At 46.0% G+C, this 23,741-nt stretch overlaps 1 protein-coding gene across 1 annotated transcript in view; it reads left to right on the forward strand.

Annotated features, from left to right (window-relative positions):
• Positions 1-210: 210 nt before the first annotated feature.
• The window catches only part of LOC146816744 (b(0,+)-type amino acid transporter 1-like), a 292,580-nt gene continuing 269,049 nt past the window's right edge, over positions 211-23,741 (forward strand). The window contains exon 1 of the mRNA XM_085610623.1: positions 211-991. Within this exon, the coding sequence (XP_085466749.1) occupies positions 239-991 (753 nt within the window). The 5' untranslated portion in view covers positions 211-238. The remainder of the gene's footprint in view (positions 992-23,741) is intronic.

Raw genomic sequence — 23,741 nt, forward strand, 5'->3', positions numbered from 1 at the left:
CCACCCCACACACTGCGAGGGTTGGGGGGCTGTTAAGCACCTGGCCTTTCCCACCACCCTCCTGCTCCTTATCTCTCTATTGAAGACTCCCTGTGCCTGCTTGAGTTAATCTTCCTGAGCTGGGGGAATTGACAGAGTTAATGTTTATAAGGGGCCTCTATTTACAGTCACACCCTTTCATTGTGTCTAATTGTTCAAGTTGAGCAGGCAGCAGACTGATTCAAAGCCAAGAAGTACGATGCAGACACAAGTCGAGGTTGAGAAGCCAAGCCAGGCTCTCCCATCAGCCGCCATGGATGGAAAGCCGCAGAAGCTGATGCTGAAAAGGGAGCTGGGTCTCCTCAGCGCTGGCTCTTTAATTGCGGGGACCATGATTGGGTCTGGCATCTTCATGTCGCCCCAGGGAGTGCTCTTCTACATGGGCAGCCTGGGGGGCAGCCTCGTAATTTGGGCTGCCTGCGGCTTCATGTCCATGCTTGGGGCCCTGTGTTATGCAGAACTTGGAACCACAATCAAGGAGTCTGGAAATGACTATATTTACCTGCTGCGGATATACGGCCCTTTGCCTGCCTTTTTGTACACATACCTCAGCGTGTTCCTGTTGTTACCCGCCAGTAACGCAGCTGTTGCTTTGAGCTTTGCCCAGTATGTGGTAAACCCATTTTACCTTGGCTGCCCTTCCCCAGAAGCTGTGGTCAAAATTACCGCCATTGCCTGCATTTTGGTTGTCGTCACTGTAAATTGTCTGGATGTTAAGATGGCTACCTCGGTCATCAACATCCTCACTGCGGCTAAATTCGTGTCCCTCCTGGTCATTGCAGTGGGTGGAGTGGCACTGCTTGTCAAGGGGCACACAGGACATTTCCAGAATGCATTTCAAGGCACAGCAACAGGATTTGGGGTCATTGGAATCGCTTTTTACCAAGGCCATTGGCCGTACGGTGGATGGAACACTGCCAACTTTGTGACAGAAGAACTGAAGCGCCCTGAAGTAAGTGTGAATGTTAACAGAGAGGCGCTTCTTTGTGCGCACTTTAGGAGCAGTTATAACTAATACCAGAAATAACCAACTACAGCATTGTTTACTTTCCCACAGTGGTACACCCCTAAAACGCTCCTGCCCGTCCATGGCACTCACTCCATCCCCTGTGCCCAGAGCTGCGATCTTTCTGACACAGCTCTTATATGTCTCTGTGTCTTACAGCGCATTATATTGAATATTCGTGAAAAGGATCTGTGGCCACCTTAAAAACGGAATCCTATTGCTGCACTCTTAGAAGTACTTTAACCCAAGGGAGGTAAATTACATTTTCCCCTCGCTCACAAAACTCAGTGGAGTGCCCAGAAAGCTGCACCAGGCGCAGCTTCCCAGGCATCCTACGAGTCCTTAGAGTTTTTACAATGCATAATTGTATACTTTGGCGATAAGATGTCGCACGAAGCCTGATCAGGGTAATTAAGGGACTGCCCTTGTGTCCAATGCCAGACCTGTTTGCGCTGGCGCCTCCCCGTTATCTCCCCTACACATACAGAGGGTGGTTGAGTCCTGCACAACGCGAAGAGTAGGTGGCGCTTCCTCCGAATCAGTGCACACGTGTTTTTTGCGCGAGAAAGCTGATGGGCTCGGCCTTTCGTGCCGCTGTCCAGCTTCAGCTCGCGCCAATGCCGTCTCTAAGCTACAGCAAATTAAAGGCCTAGGTATGTAGTTTGAAACTTAGTGGCTTCAGGTTATGTCCTCCAGAGTGACCCCGAGGAATTATTAATGCTCGTTCACAAGCGTCCCGAAAACTTACAGCATGATGCGTATGCAAACAGTGGGTCTTATTTAGTGCGTCCCTGGTGTGCATTGTAACCTCACAGGCTGGGAATCGGACTCTCTCTCCCCCCAACCCCCGCCCCTCCTCCCTAGGCACCAAAATAAAAAATAAAAATTTGCCACAGGCTACATGGAATTGAGCTAGGGTGCGGGCACTGTTTGTTTTAATTCGGTAAAAAATGAAATCAATTGTAAAAACAGTCCCGCCAAGCCATTGAACAGGCCGGCCGGCCCACACAGTGACCTGTAGGACCAGCCAAATAGGCACTGCCTGGCTGCATTACAGGCCAGCCCACTGCTTCCCTCTACCTTCCCCCTCCCCTTTCTGTCTCTTTTGAAGCCTCCTTGTGTCTGCTGCTGTTATCCTTGGTGAGCGCAAGTGACAGAGGCACCCGGGGCTTCCAAACCCAGGCCTCCAAGGGCTCCAGCCTCCAGCCCACCTGGGAAATGCCCGGCGGTAAAACGGGCAGTCTTTTTGATGGGATCAGAAATCTGGTGTATGCGCAGCTGTTTCTCAGATAGCGAGAACAATTGCGTCATCATGACTCCATGAGAGCTCACTTCACACTGATTGTGAAAGCTGCGCGCGGCTGCCTGTGTGATTCCGGCTCTGCTCCTTTTGGACGGACACCTCTGCCCAGAGGCGCAACCAGAGCCCCATTTGGGGGGGGGGGCTACTAAAAATTTAGGGGGGCGGGCTAATTCTTCCAGCGATAGTCAGAGTGGAGATGCAGGGGCTCGCCTCTAAGCTGTCTCAGCCTGGGCTGACACACACGACGGGGAGGGGGGGGGGCTGAAGCCCTTTCAGCCCAATGGGCATTGCGCGCCTGCCTGTGCCTCCTCCTCGGCACGGGAGCCCCGCGCAGCGTGAGGTGCTTACTGTTGCGTCCTCAGGTAGGTGCTGCCTAATGTATGTGATAATGTAGACACGCTATAGAGGAACCATTAATGAGACACGACATACTCAGTTGCTGGTATGAGCCGGAAGGGCACGAGCGACCCCAGCCCCTTTATTTATGCTCTCTGGCCACGGCAGGCCAGAGAGTGATACATTGTGCGAACGCCCCTCCGGGCCCGGGATAGGGTTAAATAAACTAGACCGCTACATCCCATTCCAACTCGGTTCTTTTTTTCCTCTTAGTGTCAGAACCACGCCACCACTCAAACTCAGCCAGCTTGTGGTTCGGCCGAGGGTTCGGCCTGAGGTTATAATGGTGGTGGTTATTGCCCGACCCTCTGGTAGAGCTGGCTGTCTCTTCCTCGCTGATTATCACTTGAGGGTTGCACTCTTCCTCAGGTGAAGATGGAGCTTGACCTCGAGGAGACTCACCGATGTGGTCGGGTTCTGTGTACCTGAGTGTGGTAACAGAGCCTGATAACTGCTCGGGACCCTGTTGCTCGACACCTGGCCGGGGTACTTTCTTAAACCATGAGATGTTTCTGGTTATCACTTCTCCGTTCCGCTCAACAGTCATGGCTGTTCCTTGGACTGCTCGCACAGTCCATAGCACTACCTCATATGGGGTGCGGAACTTTCCTCCACTCAGGACCGTGCATCCTGGCATCAATGTTCGGGCTTTTGCCCGCCTTTGGTAACTTGCTTTGTCATTGTTCGTTGTCCTCCGAGTTTGGGTGCTTCATGGGTTGTATGGCTTGGGCTCCCAGTTATCAGCTACCGGGAAGTTATCTCGTCGGGGCCCTGCCAGCATCAGCGACCACGGAGACCTCTGTGTTGTACAGTGAGGTGTACTGCGGTATTCCCGTAGAAACTTCTGCAGCTCAATTTTGGGATCAGTACGCTCTGCTACTGCTATTCGTAGAATTTTGTTGATGGTCCGCATAAAACGCTCAACTTCTCCATTGGCTTGTGGCCACTGTGGTGTGATGCGGTGATGTCGTATCCCTAATCGGGAGAGAAATTCTTTGAATTCATTGCCTTGAAATGGAGGTCCGTTGTCGGTTTTAATCACATGCGGTAGACCAAACAGCGCAAAGATTTTGGTCAATACTGGTTCTAGATGGTTGAAGGCTGTGGATGGTGGGATTTCAACATAGGGATATTTCATGTAGCTGTCCACCAGCACTGCCGTGACTCTCCAGTCAGGGAAACTCCCGAAGTCGAGATTCGCCCATGACCAGGGTGTTGGGGCAGGATCTTCGGTTATCACGGGAGCGGGTGCTTCTGCGCTTCCTGTGAGTTGGCATGCTCTGCAGTTCCGGACCACATTGTCTACGGCTTCCTCGAAACCGGGGAACCACAGTTTCTCTCTCATCCGGGATTTCATCCTTCCTGTACCCTGATGACCTTCGTGTGCCAGTATGGTCATGCGTTCTTGTAGGCCTTGAGGGATGACGATGCGCTTTCCCCTCAGCAAGATGCCGCATTCAGCGATGCTGAGTTCATCCCGGATTCTCCAGATCTTCCCCAGTCGGGACCTGTCTGTTTCGTTCCAGCCTTGGATGTCTTGCAGGAAACCATCCCAGGATCCTTTCTGTATTGCATCCACCACCCTTTTAATGACCATGTCTGATTCCATGTGGGATTTGATTTCATCCCTTGAAATTGCTTGAGGGCATGACCATTGAGAGATCATGTTAACAAACTCTTCTGTTTTCCGCTCCTGTACAGAGTCCGTCTCTGCCGGCTGTGCTGTTTGACGCGACAAAAAGTCAGCCGGGTTCTTGGCTCCGGGTCGGTATATCAGTTCCAATTGATAGTGCTGGAGTTGTATCGCCCATTGCTCGATTCTGGGTGGGGGATGAGGCGCTGTCCCTTTGAAGAGTGGGAGTAGTGGTTGATGGTCCGTCACTACTCTAAATGGATGGCCGCTGACGTACAAGTGAAAGTGGTTGCAGGCCCACTTTATGGTGAGTGCTTCCCGAACTATCTGGGAGTAGCGAGCCTCGGTCGCTGTTAGTGCTTTGCTTGCAAACGCCAACGGCGCCCAGGTCCCTGGTTCCGTCTCTTGAGTCAGTACAGTGCCTAGCCCCACTGGGCTTCCAACACAACAGGGTTATACCCAATTAACCCTTAATATACCTGGGTATGGGACGTAATTATATACAGAAATACAATGGTATACACACTTTATTTTAGAAAAGAGCACATTTAATTACTCTCTCTTTAGTTTGTCAATCTAACTGAAGTATATCAAAACATTTTTAGCAATCTACATAAATAATGATATCTAATCAGGAGGAAAACACAGAACATATGTACAAAAATTAGCACTGAGATTAAAGGAAAAAACCTACCACACTACACCTAGTACACATACGCTAACCCCACCACGGGCTTGTCCTTTAAGACACACCCCTGGGTCGGGGAAGCTCTCCTTACTGCCCCGTCTGACTGAATCCAAAATTTCTAAATTTCTGTATATAATTTAGCCCCACTGGGCTGGCATCTACTATCAACTCCGTCAGCCGAGTTGTGTCAAAATATGCCATGGTCGTGCTGTCTAGCAGTGCCGACTTTACTTTCTGGAATGCCTCCTCTTCCACTTGCGTCAATCGCCAAACAAAGTCTTTTTTCTTCAAACTACGTAGTGGTTCTGCAATCGTGGCAAGGTTCGAGATGAACCTCCCGCAGTAAGTTGCCATCCCCATGAAGCTTCTAACTTCTGAGGCCGTGGTGGGAGCTTGGGCCAGTTGAATCGCCTGTGATTTCTTGGGGTCCACTTTCACTCTGTCTTGACTGAAGACATATCCAAAGAATTCAATAGACCTTTTGAAAAATTGGCATTTCTCTTTCTGGAGAGTCACTCCATGCGCTGCTAGACGTCTCAAGGTTGCTCTGAGTCGACGATGGTGATCTTCGAGGGTTGCCGAGTGAATTAGAATGTCATCACTGACATTGATGACGCCTTGCAATCCCCGATAAGACTTCCTTCACTGCGTTTTGGAATATCTCAGCTGCTGAGGATATCCCGAAGTTTAGTCTTTTATATCTCCGCAGGCCTAGGTGTGTTGAAAACGTCGTGATGTACCTGCTTTCTTTATCTAGTTTTAGCTGGTGGTACCCAGCATTTAAGTCCAGCTTAGAAAACCACTGCGATCTGTTAAGGTCTGCTAGGATGTCGTCGACTGGCGGTGTTAGATGCCGCTCTCTTTTAATTCAAAAAACAAAAGAAATGATGGACGGAGTGTTGAACATTGCAAGCACTCACCCCCAGTCAACTGATCTGGGTTTAATCCATCACCATTCTTTAGCCCACTCTGTCACCCCAGTTCAGACATGGCCAAATGCAAATCAGTCTGACCCTGTGCCTCATGGGAACAGTCCAGCACGAACTGCCAAGCCATGTCTTCCCTGGACCGGAAACAAGCTTCCTAGGACCGGTTTCTGGCATTTCAGCCGTCTTCAGCCAGGCTTGCTTAAATCCAGTGGCAAAGTGAGCAAGGGACTCACGTCTGAGCATACCCTGCCAACTTATGGAGAACAAAGCAAAAACCAAAGGAAATGATGGACGGAGTGTTGAACATTGCAAGCACTCACCCCAGGTCAACTGATCTGGGTTTAATCCATCACCGTTCTTTAGCCCACTCTGTCACCCCAGTTCAGACATGGCCATATGCAAATCAGTCTGACCCTGTGCCTCATGGGAACAGTCCAGCACGAACTGCCAAGCCATGTCTTCCCTGGACCGGAAACAAGCTTCCTAGGACCGGTTTCTGGCATTTCAGCCGTCTTCAGCCAGGCTTGCTTAAATCCAGTGGCAAAGTGAGCAAGGGACTCACGTCTGAGCATACCCTGCCAACTTATGGAGAACAAAGCAAAAACCAAAGGAAATGATGGACGGAGTGTTGAACATTGCAAGCACTCACCCCAAGTCAACTGATCTGGGTTTAATCCATCACCGTTCTTTAGCCCACTCTGTCACCCCAGTTCAGACATGGCCATATGCAAATCAGTCTAACCCTGTGCCTCATGGGAACAGTCCAGCCCGAACTGCCAAGCCATGTCTTCCCTGGACCGGAAATAAGCTTCCTAGGACCGGTTTCTGGCATTTCAGCTGTCTTCAGCCAGGCTTGCTTGAATCCAGTGGCAAAGTGAGCAAGGGACTCACGTCTGAGCATACCCTGCCAACTTATGGAGAACAAAGCAAAAACCAAAGGAAATGATGGACGGAGTGTTGAACATTGCAAGCACTCACCCCCAGTCAACTGATCTGGGTTTAATCCATCACCGTTCTTTAGCCCACTCTGTCACCCCAGTTCAGACATGGCCATATGCAAATCAGTCTAACCCTGTGCCTCATGGGAACAGTCCAGCACGAACTGCCAAGCCATGTCTTCCCTGGACCGGAAATAAGCTTCCTAGGACCGGTTTCTGGCATTTCAGCCGTCTTCAGCCAGGCTTGCTTGAATCCAGTGGCAAAGTGAGCAAGGGACTCACGTCTGAGCATACCCTGCCAACTTATGGAGAACAAAGCAAAAACCAAAGGAAATGATGGACGGAGTGTTGAACATTGCCAGCACTCACCCCCAGTCAACTGATCTGGGTTTAATCCATCACCGTTCTTTAGCCCACTCTGTCACCCCAGTTCAGACATGGCCAAATGCAAATCAGTCTGACCCTGTGCCTCATGGGAACAGTCCAGCACGAACTGCCAAGCCATGTCTTCCCTGGACCGGAAACAAGCTTCCTAGGACCGGTTTCTGGCATTTCAGCCGTCTTCAGCCAGGCTTGCTTGAATCCAGTGGCAAAGTGAGCAAGGGACTCACGTCTGAGTATACCCTGCCAACTTATGGCGAACAAAGCAAAAACCAAAGGAAATGATGGACGGAGTGTTGAACATTGCAAGCACTCACCCCCAGTCAACTTGGCTTGGCAATTCGTGCTGGACTGGTGTGAGCGTTTGGTAATGCTGGTATCCCATAACATTCACAGATGCTCTATTAATAAGGGCTGTGACCGGTGTCCCGGCTATCTTGATGGCACATGTGGGTTGCGGGCGACGTCTTCGCTTGAGGTCGTTCACGAATGATACAAAGTGGCATTCTTCCTCGCCCTCCGATGACAAGTCTTCCAACTAGACCGCTACACTTACCACGGAGCAGGGAGTAGCAAAGCTTGGCTGACTGACGTACACACACGCAATCTAGGGGGATACAACTGCTTGGGTTCCTGCATACATGCAGTGGCTTAGCAAGGGGGGTGGAGGGGGCAATGGGCCCCGGGTGGCACGAGTTTTGCGGGCGCCTCCCCCTCCCCCAGGGTGGCAAAGGAAAGAACCGCCATAGGCGGCAAAGTGTCTACCTAACGCCACTGCAGTCCTGTTAAAACTGCAGGTACGAAGCCTCACAAGCTGCGTTGAATTGGTCGACAGGCGGAGCCGCGGCGTGGCTTGGGCCTGGTGCAAGGAAAGGAAGTTGACTCTTGGCTCCTGTCGGTGTAGTAAAATACAACATTGTTGGGGGTTCAGTTGGCCTCTCAGGGCTATGGACTGCAGTGTCACTGCATCTGATACACCATTGATAGCTACGCCCACGAGGCCGAGACCCATCCTCATTTGAGAGCGTCCACCGGACCAGGGCACCAGTGTAGCTTCCGGAAGTGATTGGGTTAAAAGGGGGTTTACTATCCCACCACAGGCCAATGGCACCTACGGGAGTATGTGAAGAATGTATCGAGAAGCAAGGCAAAGTGACTTCCGCCGCGAGTATTAAAGAACGTTCTGGAATCTAGAGAAGTAACAGAGCAGGACTAGCCTCACAAGTTTAATATTGCCTCTTTCTTGGTGTGCTCAGTTTCCAGATAACGGATACATGTGCCATATTCCTTCTTTCATATATGTCCCAAAGCCCTCTGATGGTCTCACCCAAGAGAGACAGAAGATGCCATGCCTGATTCGCAGAGCCCCCTATCTGCGATGGTCGCAAACTGCAGAGTAGAGAGTTTGCACAAAATAGCACACAAGGGGACTTTCTACTAGTGACAGAGTAATCTCAAAGGGAGATTACAAATTGCACACGCAAAATATTTGGTTTGTTGTTGCATCTAGCAGTGTTTGGCAATTACTAGACCTGATAGGGCCCCATTGCGAGTTACCTGGAATAATCCCAGTTACTTCCACTCCCGGGATTACTATTACTGGGGGTCCCGGTAATTCTGGTGTGGTGGAAATAATGGGTATTCAACGCATTTTTAGAATAACACTCTAGGATAAGTGCTTCCTAGCCGATTACTGCATTATTTTCCCCTTGTCTCTTGAAACCTTCGTGTGTGCGATAGTAAAATTGTCTGTTCCCTGTTCGTGCATTTTGAGGCCTCTGACTGGGCCTGTTCGGTTGCAACGAGGCAAACCCTATCTGAAGCGCCTAATATGTGTTTTAAATCAAGCTAACACGTGTTATTTTTATTTTGATATTATCTACAAATGCGGAGATAACGTTCACATTTTCTAACCATGAAGAAGACGGTATCAGTTAATTGTTATTTTCAGGTTGTGACTTCAGTGTTGACAGATGTATTGTTTCCAATGCATAACATATACACACTTCTAGCTGTTGTTAGGACACCACATGCCCGTGACTGGATGAATTCTGTGCCTTTCTCAGGTGTTTGCTCACGATTCAAGGCCTTTCCTCCCTATTCACCCTGTGGCTTTATGAGATTTGTCATGGGACCCACCCTTGCCAACACTCAAGACCTGGCTGAGGAGCAGCACCAGAGAGACAAGGTGGGAAGGGAATTGATGTCAGGCAAGGGGGCTTCTCAACATGTTATTTCCATCCGCTCCAGCTACAACCACGATGTCCCCAAGTGTGGAGAGGAATGGAGACATTGCTCCTCCCCACAAGTCTTAAACCACAAAATAAAAATTCCACCTCAAAAACCTCCACTACCAGGGCCAGAGTGGCCATTCTGGTATTTTTCCAATGGCCTGCAAGCCGGGGGGGCTGGTTCCCTTTCTGAATTGTCATACTATCCCTCATGGCCCCAATCTGCTCAAAACCTCTTGCACTGTGGGTCTGCCTCAAACAATCTTTTATGGGGTGATTTGGGTTTCCAGTCTGGCTCTATGCACCCCTCTGTCTCTGTCGTAAGGCTTGGGTTGATCAATGATAAGGCAGCATGTTCTCTCATCTCACTTACTTCTGACACCCACAGACCAGACCGTGAGCCGGAGTCCATGATCGCTGCCATCCATACCAGGTCAGACCACCCCTAACCCCTCCCAAACCCGTGGAACCAATCCAAAACCACCTCAGCTAAGGGTACACATGCATCCACCAAACCCCGAGTCAGTACCCTGTGGCCGTCCTCACTCACCACTGTGGACCAGATCCCGTAAACAGGGCCAACCAGGACTCAAGTTGTCACTATCTGGATTTATAGTGGGAGTACGCCTCATATTTCTATGCTGTATCCCAGCAACTGACAGAAATCTCAAAGGCCCCTGCTTAGTCTTGAAAACCACCCTAAGAAGCCCAAAAAATCTCCTGAGTGCAAAACAATATAGGTGTCCTTGTGACTAGCAGAAGCACCAAAAACCACCTGCCCCAACCACCACATACCACATGATCACAGTAGAGAGTCTTGGCAGGGACAAGGACTGCAGCAAGGAAGACTGCTTGATGATGCAGGCCTGTCTCTCATATTTTCCTTTTATTTCATGAATCCACACACATCCGACTCCAATGTTAACATCGAGTACAAGCTCTGGAGTGCTCAAGCGGCGTGAAGTCTGTCGAGTTTGCCAGGGATACGACCTTGATCGTTTCACCGGAAGCAGAAATCTGAACTCTGCATAACCTTTCCAACATAGCTCCTGGAAAATATACTGGGCTGAAATCCACAGTGACTATAAAGGTGTGGTGGGTCAGGAGGTGAAGACTTAACATGGAATGATAAGTGAGTGGAGGGCAGAGATCTGGACCATGGTGAGGAAATAGGAGTGGTGGCCAAGGGCATCCGGTCTTCGGCTTAACATAACCGAAGAAGACCAATCCTGCAGAGGACCACAGCCCCAGGGGGGATATATTGTTTTGGTAACATAGCATGCTGGTTCCCTGCTTAGCAAAAACATAAAACAGTTACGAAGGGGTGTACCAGAGTCTCACTGATTAAACCTTTCCCTGTTGTGGACTGGTGTCACAGCCTGGGAAGGTCACTGTGGAGGGAGAGCGTGACTGTAGTCAACGAGCTGCGGCTCAATGAGAAACTGACAGCAGACGGGAAACAACCATTACAAGGCAGTCATTACAACTCGCTACCTTTACAATGCAGTCATTACAACGCAACATACTTTACTTCGCATGCCAGTACAACGCATGTCACTATAACACATGCCATTACAACGCATGCCACTGCAACTCATGCCCTTACAACGCATTATAAGGTAAGTAATGGGAAACAGTAATTTTTACCCCTACACTATCCAACACTTACCCTACTGTTGCACTCACTGGAGTGGGAATAGTAATTTTTACCCCTACAGTATCCCACACTTACTCGACGGTTGCACTCATTGGAGTGGGAATAGTAATTTTTACCCCTACACTATCCAACACTTACCCGACTGTTGCACTCACTGGAGTGGGAATAGTAATTTTTACCCCTACACTATCCAACACCTACACTACTGTTGCCCTAAAAGTATTATGCGTTGTAATGGTATGCGTTGTAATGGAATGCGTTTCAAGTGTAGTTTCTAAAAATGCATTGTGATGGCATGCGTTGTAAAATCATGCGTTGTAATGGATGTTGTGATGTAAAACCGCATTGTAAAGGCACGTGTTGTAAAAGTTGGCATTGTAACATGTCCTATTCCAGCAGACGTGCCTTAAACCTCATGGAAGCAACTGGCACAAATCTGCATTGTATTAATTGAAACCCATGGGCTCTATTGAGTGGTGCAAAAAAATTCTACAGGTCCCCCTGTTGAACATAACCCTCATTGGACATACATATAGTGTACAAACTGAAATGAACTCTCAACGCTTCCCTGTGACTACGGTGTTGTGGGAACGCTCATGTGTGCTCTTTTGCTAAGACGCTTCCTGGAGCGGCACATTGCTGTATGATCTGTGGCCAACTATGTGGAGGTGATAGGGGTTGAGCATTTGCCCGATTTGCATACTGAGGGGGAGATCACATTATTGCCTGGCACAGCTGAGGAGGAGTGGAGATTGTGTGCGTGTCTGGGTTGCTTCCACACTCATGCTGGTGGGTTCCCTGGGCAGGCGCCTCCTACTCAGTTGTCACTAAATGCAGCGCAAAGTTCTGCAGTGATAAACCTGGAGAAGTCACCACAGATTGACACTCCTCTCATTGACACAGAAGAAACAATGACGACCCAGTCTGCTTCTCCGCCAAAGCAAACCTTCTATGATGCTTGGATGGATTCCAGGAGGAGATGTAGACCACTATCGAAAAGTGTATCTTGTGGCTCCAATGGAATCGGTCGCCAAACGGGTCGAACATCTATGTGAAGAATGCACATAATTAAGGATACAATAACTACATTATGACAACAATTTTCTCTCCCATTGAGTCTTGCTGGAGGTGGTTGAGTGTAGTCAAGCAAGGGCAATATCTGGGGTGACTGTAGTACCGTGCTAGCTTGGAAGATACTCCCGGTTGGAGAGTTTCACCGTGAAAGACTGGATTTTGAATTATTTCCTATCTGGACAACTGTAACTGAAGCAATCTGCCTCTTGTACCACTCAGCACAGGCGTGAAGGCTGCGTTGTCTTATAGTGCATCTGCCCAGGAGCGTGCTTGGATTTCACATGTTAAATTCAGTTAAAAGGGGCTACATTTGAGTGGTGCAGTGGCACTGGGTCCAACATCTCTTGAGACCCCACTAAACGCAGAATATTGCTACATTTTACTACTAGACAGGCAGTCAGAAGTGCAGTCTTCTAGCAGGCACTAGGGCAATGATTTAAATGGTGCTGCAGGTGCAGTGGCACCGGGATCCAAAGCTCTAGGAACCCCTCTAAACACCAAATATTGCAATATTTTATTACTAAACAGGCAGTCATATGTGCAGTTACCTGACAGGCAATAGGGTCCTGATCTGAATGGTGCATCAGGTACAGTGGCACCAGGGCCAAAAGTTGTCAGACCTCCTCTAAACCCCAAATATTACTATATTTAACTGCTGAATGAGCAATCACAAGTGCAGTTACCTTGCAGGCACTAGGGTCATGATTTCAATGGTGGAGCAGGTGCAGTGACACCGGGGCCCAAAGCTCTAGGAACCCCTCTAAACACCAAATATTGTAATATTTTATTACTAAACAGGCAGTCACAAATGCAGTTACCTTACAGGCAATAGGGTCATGATTTGAACAGTGCAACAGGTGCAGTGGCACCGGGACAAAAAGTTGTCATAACTCCACTAAACACCAAATATTACTATATTTTATTTCTAAATAGGCAGTTACACATGCTGTTATCTTGCAGGCACTAGGGAAATAATTTCAATGGTGCAGCAGGTGCAGTGGCTATGGGCCCAAAAGTTGTCAGAAGTCCTCTAAGCACATGATATTGCTATTCCATCAGTTAATTCTATTATTTCCCTCTTTCATTTCATTTTTCAAAATGTTGCTGTTACTTACCTGCACTATACCACTAGTAACAGCACAATATATTGCCTTTTTGTACACAAACAAGTCATAACACTTTAAAAGACTTTGTGTAACTTATACTGTACAACTACTCAGCAAGCTACAACTTACAACAAAAAACAGCTTATTATTAATCACATAGGCGAAACCTAATGCATTTACCAATACTTGTTATACCTACTGCTGCACACAACCTTTGTTTGGCTGCTTTTGATCACACACAGCAAATCATTTGCATATCAGTGACTGATGAGGAACGTATCCATAACACCTGTAAGGTGTACATTTTACATAATTTCATACCAAGTAGTCCTTCCTCACCTTCATTTTCAAAATACCGATATTTGTTGACATGCTGGAGCCAGGCACTCAATTGGATATGGTATTAAAAAAAAGGGGATGCTAATGTAATAGCATCTCAGATTTGATCCACTGTAATTAAACTGCAACTTTCAGCAATTCCCAGCAACTGAATTAATAAAGCCAGAAGCAACTTTGCCCAACTATTTATATATTTTGTTTTAACATTAGAAATAGCGAAAGGACCTGTTCCAACTTTTCCTGCATTGATATGTTAAGGAAGTCCACTCTCCCTATTACAAGCAACCTGTCAATCTCAGGCATCATGTAAATCTCTTAAGCATCCATATACATATCCAGCACTTTACACAACTTCCATGTATGTACTTTCTATTTGAACCTCTAGAAATGTATCACTCAGGAGTTCAACCAGTCTCATTAGGCAGCACCGACCTGCATCTGTTCTAATTTGTCCTGGCCATAAATACTGCTGTCACTGGCTTCTTTTGGGTCATGAACCTAGATGGAGGCTTAGAAATCCTCAGAGTGAGATCTCATTGGCACCAGTCCCTGTACTTTACCACTGAAGTTGTGGTGTTGCTTGGAGTGGTCCCTCACCTACTCTTTATCAGTAAATGTAAATCTGCAGACCAACATCCTTTGACTGCCCTAGTTATAGACCTTCAACATCACTCATTATTACAATCCCGAAATGTTCTTCAATAGCAGCAATATCCGTTCCCAATTGTTTATCTTAAGCTAAACACCCTAAAAACATTTATCTAAAATGCCCTCCACTGAATGTGGACACAATTTGATAACCTGGCTCTCAAACGTTCAAACCTGGATGTCATTAGACTTTCATAGAATGAACTAAAAAAAGACATAATTTAATCTACCGCCTACACCACCCAAAATTGAACTTCATTAAAGCGTGACTCTCGAAAATTACCATGAAAGCTTGCACCCCAATTCTCCAATCCGAGTAAAATCTTAGATGTTTTGGATTGATCATGAGCTCTTCAAGAGCTCGCATGCTGGCCAGTCACTAAAAATGCTACCAACGCACTCTGGACTGTAAAAAAGGCTAAAATAGTTCCAAAACCTGAAAGGCTTCTACTTCTTGGTACACCTTTTAGTGATCTCTTCTCTTGCACAGAGTACAAAAATGCTGGCCTGATTGGTTGTCCAAATATCTCATTGTCATCTTCAAAGCAGAGTTGCATTCAATTGCAAGACTAGAAAGAAAACATCTGATCCCATTGCCCTTGGCTGAGGGTGTCCACTGCCTTCTGATGGAAGCCAGAATCAATTAAAGAATTGACCTGCACTACTCTTGTTTGCAAAATGCCTCCTTTCCCACCTCTTTTCAGGAGGAAAGAAAACCCCACATTGTAAATAGAAGTCATTTTCACCCGTCTGTAGTTGGGGTACTTTTCAGTGAGTCATGAAGAATTTTACCTTAGGAAAAAACTGAAAACACAATTGCTCAACCAGAATCTATATTTAGTTCTAAACTTTTTATCATTCACTTCTTCCCCGCCTCCTTACCACCAATAAAATATTTGTTGAAGTCTCTCCATACGATACACTGATCTAAATTCCTCTTACAAATAATAATTTGACCAATCATATTTCTTCCATGTTTTCTCTCCTGATGATTAGAACTTTGATTTTTCCCTAGCTATCAATTTCCTCTTTAGTTTAAGTTGTTGATCACATTGCAAAGAGCACTAATTTCTCCTTCGTTGTTGTACTTTAAAACACTTTAACATCTTTTATATGGTTATGGTACTCCTACATAAAAAACAAAATACATACATAAATAAATAAATAAATATTCGGGTGAGGAATCTAAATAAAGGTTCAACAGGAACTCATTGCATATGCAAAAGAGGGATGAACTTATTCTCGACTGAGTTTGCAAGGTTGTTCTATCGTGACCCTCTAATTCCAAGGACTTTGGGGATATCTTGATCAAGTTTCACTCTTCTATGGGAAAAGAGCAGCAAGGGGGTGGCTCCTTTCAGGTTCAGAGGCTCAGATTTGCTATTTCTTCCACATTTATTTAGAAGTTGTACCATTGGGGATGCAGGCCCTGAGGTAGCTAAAGTGTAGTGTAAACTGAAGCAGAACTGTTAAATATGCCAGGATGTTACTTAGTGGTTGGTTTTGGTTTACCAAAGGAAAGGCACCTCCCAAACCATCTCATCTCTACAAGATACCGGGGATGTTGGAGTCAGGGAAGGAAAGAGAGAGCCCCATTCTCGAACCATCCTACCACGTGGCCAGGGAAGACGGTCAGATATGCCAGGAGAGGAAGATATCAGAGGCACTTGCTGTGTCAAGAACAGAGCAAAGCTGAAGGTTGAGGCAGACGATGTTGAGGGACTTTAGATTCATCCTAGGATCAGCAGGTGACAATGGGTGACAATGGGTGAAGGGAGCGGTGCAGGACATTATTTTTCATATACAGAACACTGAAAGGAATACTGTACATGATGTATACCTATCTGACAGCTATCTGTACACATTCAAGGGGTTGCTAAAGACTGGCCTTTAGATGGGATCAGCTACTGTGCTAAAGGGGAGGAGGATTACAGTGGAAGGATGAAATTGCAGCCATATCTTTTCCCTTCTATAGGTTGCTTGGAGGAAGAGAGTGATTCTGGTGTGCCTGGTGCTTCTCTATTAATGATTCTACTTTCTTCTGTAGATCTTTGATTGTATCATTTTCAGCGTCAATGAGCCACAGTTAAGTTAAAAAAATTATTTGGCGATGGCAACGAGGTGGGGGTTCGTGTCTCCCCTCCTGAGTAATATTACTGGCCAGCAAACGAAGAACCCAGAGAATGATGGACTATATAGTGAAACTGCAGTATTTGGCTGGTGAAGATACTACCAGTGAGGAGGGGAAAAGATGGACTTTAATAGAACATTATGTAGTAAGGGCCAAGAAGGGCATGAGGACATGACTGCTCTCCTGGACATAGTACATGTCAATGATTCCTTCAGAATGAAAATTATTACAAAACATACTATTGAGACCATAGAACCATTTTCCAGAGATTTTGCCCCCCTCCTAATGGAACTGCTACCATGAGGCTGATATTGTAGTAATCCATATACCTGGGAAGCCACATCAGTACTGCAAATCATACAGGGCAATTGTGTATTAAATACAGGCATGAACATTTTCACACAAATTCTGATGGAACCATTGGGCAAAGTCCTACTCGCCTTGATAGAGTCAGACCAAGTAGTCTTTGTCAAGGAATGACAGGGAGCAAACAATGTAAGAAAGATCAGTCACATAGTTAAAAAGTGTAAAAAAGAAAAGGAACCCTGCTCTCCTAGTTTCTGCAGATGCTGAAAAGGGATTTAACATGGTGAGCTGGGCTTCCTTGATACAATATTGGACAGACTAGGGCTGCACACAAATTTGCAAAACTGAATATTGGCCAATTTCTCCCACCCAGAGGCTAGAGTCAATATAAGTGGTGCTAAAAATGGAAAGTTCAGGCTATACAGGGGCACAACACAGGTTTGTCCCTGTGCCCCATATTCTTTGTCCTCACCATGGAACCCCTATCAGAACTCATAAGATCCCACCCACATATCATATGGATCAACTTTGGGATGTACAAGCATAAAATAAACCTATTAGCTAACAGCGTGCTTCTCACAGTGCCCGAGTGAGAGACCTCATTGCCAAAGCTTATGAAATGTTTAGGAGAATATAAGAAGGCCTCTGGGTTCAAAATAAATAGAGGCAAGTCTGAGGTTTTGAATATTTTCATCCTGAGAAACAGATTAAAACAATTGAAGCCTTATACCACATGCTTTGGGTAAAAACCTTGATTAAGTATCTAGGAATTGTTATCACTAACTCAGTGGAAACATGGACCACTGTGAACTGGACCTGACTAAAATCACAGATTACAGAAGACTTGCATAGATGGAAAGGCCAATACATTTCTTGGTTGAGAAGAATTAATCCGATGAAAATTAATATCCTTACCCATTTACTCTACTTGTTTCAAGCTCTCCCCACTCCTATATGACTACTGGGACTAAAAGCAATTCAAAAGCAGATGCTAAGGTTTGTATGGGTAGGAGAACGAGCACATTTGAATAAGCTCCTTGAATAAAACTCACCTGTTTCCACCCAACTAACCTCCTTCTCCCCCGGACCTTCCTCCGCTCTCTCTAACTCGACGCCTCTCGGGACATAGCAACATTCCAGCGCGGGGACACACTATTTTTAGTGCAGCCAGGCGCTTTAGAAATGGCTTTATTATTATTTTTATTATTGATGGCTTCCAAACACAAGGGCAGACTAATGTGCATCATCCATTACTACACACCTATGGATTATTGTGGAATGGTCAGCCAGGGGATCGAAGAGGAAATGGCTCTTTATGCACAGGGCAGCAGACGGGCGATCTCTTTGAGTCATTCCCCATTTATCTCTACATTTCTCTGAAATCACTACATTGAATTCCCGTAATTGCAGTCCAAAACACACTAAGGGTTTAGGCAGGATTAGGCAGAGGTGTAGATGGTTCATATATCCTCAAGGTCAAATGTGCAACTCAGTTCAATGTCTCCAGTGCAGTTTAAGACTTGTGTTTGTGATCCAGCTGATTACCAGCTTGGGTTACTCACACACCATATACTCACCTGGGCCCATAACATTCACACAATAAGTTAGTAGTACCGCTGGAGTCAATATTGTTTTACCTGCAAGATTTTGTTATATTTACCCAAATCTTACCAATCCAATCTCCTTGACAATAAATTTCCTCTGGTCAATGAATCTAGTAGCTAGTAGAATAGGTAGAAATAACATTTAAGGTTTTCTCCAATAATCACAGATTCAAAGAGTTTTAAAAGTTTTATCTAATCAAAATGTTGTGAGTCAAAGATCAAATACATGTTAACATCGGGTTCATAGAGCCATAACCACACGGTGGAAAGCCGCTAGGGAGACCCTTACGGGTGATTGTTCGCGCTTTACAAATGTGGATTATTATTATTATTATGTCCCTGCAGGATTGGCATACTGAGGTGGTGAGATGGGGTAGGGCGGAGGGAGCTGAACTAAAGAGGGAAGAGTATAGAGGCTTACGAAAAACATTGATATTGTTGAGCTGGAATGCAATCATGGAGGAATATGCAGCGATAGATATATCCTACTAAGGGGTTGCAACACCATCTGTTGAGGTCTTGGACCAATGACAGTGGGATACATATGCTCCTCACAGCGTCAGTGGGTTCTATTACTTATTATAGCAGGAATACACAGTACACCTAGGACAGATTGTGTAACCAAGATAAACTCATGTTTCAGATCTAGACGTGTGAAAATGCTACTATGGACACTTGTTACCGAGCTTGCGGGGAGAGGGAGGGTTGGGTAAGTTTTGTTTGTATGGAATAGATGTGTTAGGTAATGATAGATTTGTTTAACCATGATATGTCATGCTGAACTTCTGATGTAGGCAAAAATGCTGTGTACTATCTGTAACGGCCTGCTGATAGAGACTCATTCAAGACTTAAGACTTTATGCAATGTCATATAGAGTATCTCATAGACCTATTGCAATGTGAGTGTGTACTCCTTTAAATTGAATGACAACAGATGTAACTAAGCCATGTACCAATGTGTTTATGTATCACTCTATAATGACTGGATAATTGCTGTGAAAATCAATACAAACAAATGTATTTAAAAAAAATAATAATACATCGGGTTCATTCAGGAAATAAACTAAGTTTAGTTCAATAATAAGTTTCAATTATGTATCGTGATGACAGTACCTGAAGAGGGAGAAAACAGAGAGCAGGTACAAGGACAGATTTCACAGAATTATATTTACCTAAGATGATAGATGAACCCAACTCCTTGAAGATGAGTCAGATGGAGTCCACCGGGACAGGTGGAAGACAAAGGATCAGGACAGGTTCAGGGCCGGGAAGGTGACCTCTTCTAAATGCAATGCCAGCGTCGCACCCCTCTCTAGCACTTCTCTCCTCGATTTTTCTTCCGCGACTCCCCTTCTAGATGATTGGATTATCAATCAGTATTTCGGTCTCTCGAGCAGGGTCTCTGGCATCTGCAGGGTCTGAGACAGTGTCTCTGACAGAGCCTGTGGCAGCATCTGTGTCGGGTCTCTCTGATGGGTCAGTGACAGTGTCTCCGACTGCATAGAGTCATTGACGGATCGGTGACATCTAACTATCCTACCTCAATTATACTATTCTGTGTTCATGTACCACCCCCAAATGTTTAAATATCGTGAAATCCCATACTTCTGATTGGACAGGGAAAGGAGGTGAGTTTATCACACCATGCTAAATGTAATTTTTTACTTTAGGTTCATTGTTCAATGTCCCCGCCCCTCAATTTACTTTTCCTTGCTTTATTACCACCCGCATCTCACATTAATCAATGCATTGTATGCAAAATTGTAATTTCTTGTTTCCTCTGTCCAGGTCGATGGGTTAAGTTCCCAAGAGATTCTTGCTAGCTTGACCTTGGCTGGGTTTCAACTGTGTCATCATAGTTCCGGGCAGGGTTGTGTGCACAAGCGTCAGGTGGATAGGGATTTCAGTCACCCTCTGAGGCCCAAATACGAACTAATAATAAAGTCAAAGAAAGACAGGTTAGAATACTGAAATAAATGAATTCACTGTATACCAATTATCACTACTCTAATCCCCTTTACTTATATATATCTTTCGCATTAGCAATTTAGTAGAACTTGCAAGGTTTGGTTTAAGCAAAGCATGCGCATTAACATGTGAGTTACAAGCGGCCATTTTAGAAGCTATTGCGCAGCTGCCAAGGTTTCCCTCCTAGCATAGAAAACATCATACTACGTAGATGCAGTAGACGCATGCGCAGTGAAATTCCCACGTTTTGTCGCCCATTTTTAGTGACACTTGGGTTACTGGTTAGTAATACACATAGGCAAGAACCCCCTAGATACGAAATATTGTGTGTAAGGCGATATTAGTATTCTCAGATTGATTACGGTATTATACGTTATTTGAGAGGATTACATCCAAGCAAGTTTCTTATTTACGAAACCCTGCTCCATCATTTGTACATTCTGTTTAATGTAGCAGTTAAGGCTGCACTGTAGATGTGGTCTGCACTACTGCCCGAATGGCAGCAACTTTTCACCTGAGAGGACTGTGCTGGCAGTGTCACTTGGGACAAAGTTTGCAGGGGTGATTAGTGAGGCAGGTCTGCACCATCGTCCTTGGTGGTGGCCCTCCAGGTCGGAAGTTGGCAAGTGTTCTGTTGTGGCAGTTGTAGCCTCCTGTCTAAAGACCTTGTGGGGGTGTCTTTCTAGCCTTTGCAGCCTCCAACCGACCAGGGCTTCCCTCTTTGGCAGAGATGGAGACATAGCTTTCACTCACAGTGTCAGAAGCACCAGTCTATGAAGTCAGTGGCAGACCGCCTGTCAGAGGATACTTGTTCTCGTTCAGTTCTATGCAGCTCACACGTAAACTATGCAGAACTAAGGGGACCTCTCCATGACAAGGGTAAGTCTTGGCTTCAGTCTATGAGCATGTCCGCTTTCTAAGGAGGGCATGAACAGCCTGGACTACATCTTCCTGACAGTCTCTCCTCCTGCAGGGCTAAGCACACTTCTCACATGTTTCGGTACTTCAAACACACACTGGACTTCTCCTGCAGAAAGTGCAGACTTCAGACGGCGTTCCCTCAACTCTGGGAGACTGGCATTCAGGTAGAGGCCAGCCCTGTTTGCACAGAGGTTCTTTGAGTACTCTGTTGTGGAGCACTTCCTCCTTTGGTCAAAAAAAACTTGGCACTGGACCAAAGTGAGTTGGTTTGGATCACGCTTTTACATACATTTTCCAGAAAGGGAATATATATCCACTGTCCAGAACCAGTTCGGGTTGGTTCTCTTTCGAATGAAATTCTCTGAAAGCTCTCAGTATCCAAACCTGGGCACAATCAAATCAAATCAAATGGAGCTTATAAATAACTCACAGCTACACTATAGAGTGCCTGGGCACTACAGGTTAATTGACCGCTGATCTCAATTGGAGAGGAACATAAACTAAAAGGTGCTGTTTAAAAGCTACGTTTTCTGGCCACGTTTAAAGGAACCAGAATCCTTAATAGCACAAAGGTGCAGGGTCAGAGCATTCCAACCAGCAGCAGCTAGCACAGAGAAAGAGGTGTCTCCCCTTCTCTTCCTCTTCGTCTTAGGCAACACTGCCAGCAATGCGTCAGCAGAGCATAAGGTTCTGGCTAGATGATAGTGGGGGAGTCACTTAGTCAGATACTTGGGGCCTGGGCCATAGAAAGCTTTGTGGGCTAGCACAACTGCTTTGAACTTCACTCTCGCCTGGATAGGAAACCCGTGCAACTCCTTGAGATGGGCTTGAACAGAGATGTTCCTCAGGATGCTAAGCAGGAGCCAGGCTACAGCGTTCTGCACCAACTGGAGTCTCGTAAGTTGGTACACAGAGATACCCCAGTATAATGCATTGCATAGTATAGCCGAGATGTTATAAGGGCATGGACCAACATCCAATGACAGTGAGAGCAGTAACAAGAACTTCCTCTGAAACTGGAGAAGGCCACAACAGGTTTGACTACACTCTTCACCTGTGGTTTGAAGCACATGTTATCAAAATTCAGCCTGAGATTCTGAACCACTGTAGTAGGGGTCGGAGGAGAAGAAGCAGAACTAGGCCAAAACATCACCACCTCATGAGGGGGTTCAAAAAACAGTAGCCCTGTCTTACTCGTGTTGCACTGGAGATTACTCTGGCACATCCACTTGAAAAACACTGACTAACATGATATTAAACAGTGTCAGACTCAAGGCAGAGCCCTGGGGAACCCCAAGCTTAATAGGTTTGGAGTCAGAGACGAATGGAGGCATCGATACAGAATTACATCTAAAAGATAAAAAAAAGGAGCCCAGCCAGGTCAGCAGGGTCCCCCTATCCCAATGTTCCACAAGCAATGCATCAGGATAGGGGGGTAAATCATATCACATGCCGCAGAGGATCCAGTAACAATAAGGTGACTTTCTTCCTGTTGTCCATGGCCAGTTTAATAACATCAGAGACGTTCACCAAAGTGAATTCAGTGCTGTATGCCAGGCGAAAGCAGATTGTGGAGGATGCATCAACTGATTGGCATCATGATAACTGGAAAGTTGGATATTGATTAGCTTTTCGGGGATCTTTGAAGAAGTTGGAAGCAGATAATTGGGCATGTAGTTGGCCAGGACGGTCTTGTGTGCCCAGGGGTTTTTTAGAGGATGAATCAGCTTGGCTTTGTTCCAGCAGCTGGGAACCGTGGCCTAGAGCAGCGAGTTGTTTAGCAGCAAATTCAGGGAAGGGTTAACAGCTTCAGCGTTAGTGACCAGAATCTATGGGGGGCACAGGAGTCGTGCAGGTGTCCTGATTTACAAGCTTTGAGAGCTTGCTCAGAGTCTTCTAACGAGATGGTGGAGAACTTTGTGAAAGAGCAGAATTGTACGGAAGGAACTGTCAAGGGCTGACCTCCAAACCAATTAAGCTCAGTACTATAAGTAGTTAAATCTAAATTTTGGCTTTCTAACCCGCAAGAGTCAACATTATTGTGTGTTCCCCGATCTTCAAGGTCTTTACAATACCCATAATCTTGTTCTCAAAATAGTCAAAAAGTTGAGAACATAGTGTCAGAGAAGCATCGAGTGCTGAGAAAGAGCGGAATGATTGACAAACCTCTTAGATATTTTAAAAACGTCTTTAGGTTTGTTGCTGGACATAGCGATTTCATTAGTGTAGTGCTTTGCTTGAGCTTTCTTTATTCCTCGGAGGTAACTAGACAGCTCCTTTTCATAGCACTCTTTGTCCTCAAGTAGATAGAACTTGCTTCAAGATCTTTCAAGCTTTTCACAGTGCTGCCGCAATGATCTAAGCTCTTCATCAAACCAGAGGGGTGATGGGTGTCTCAGACCACCAGACCCTAATTTAATGGGTGCCACCCGGTCAGTCATAC

This window comes from Triturus cristatus, chromosome 6 (genome assembly GCF_964204655.1).
Source record: "Triturus cristatus chromosome 6, aTriCri1.1, whole genome shotgun sequence".
NCBI lineage: Eukaryota > Metazoa > Chordata > Amphibia > Caudata > Salamandridae > Triturus > Triturus cristatus.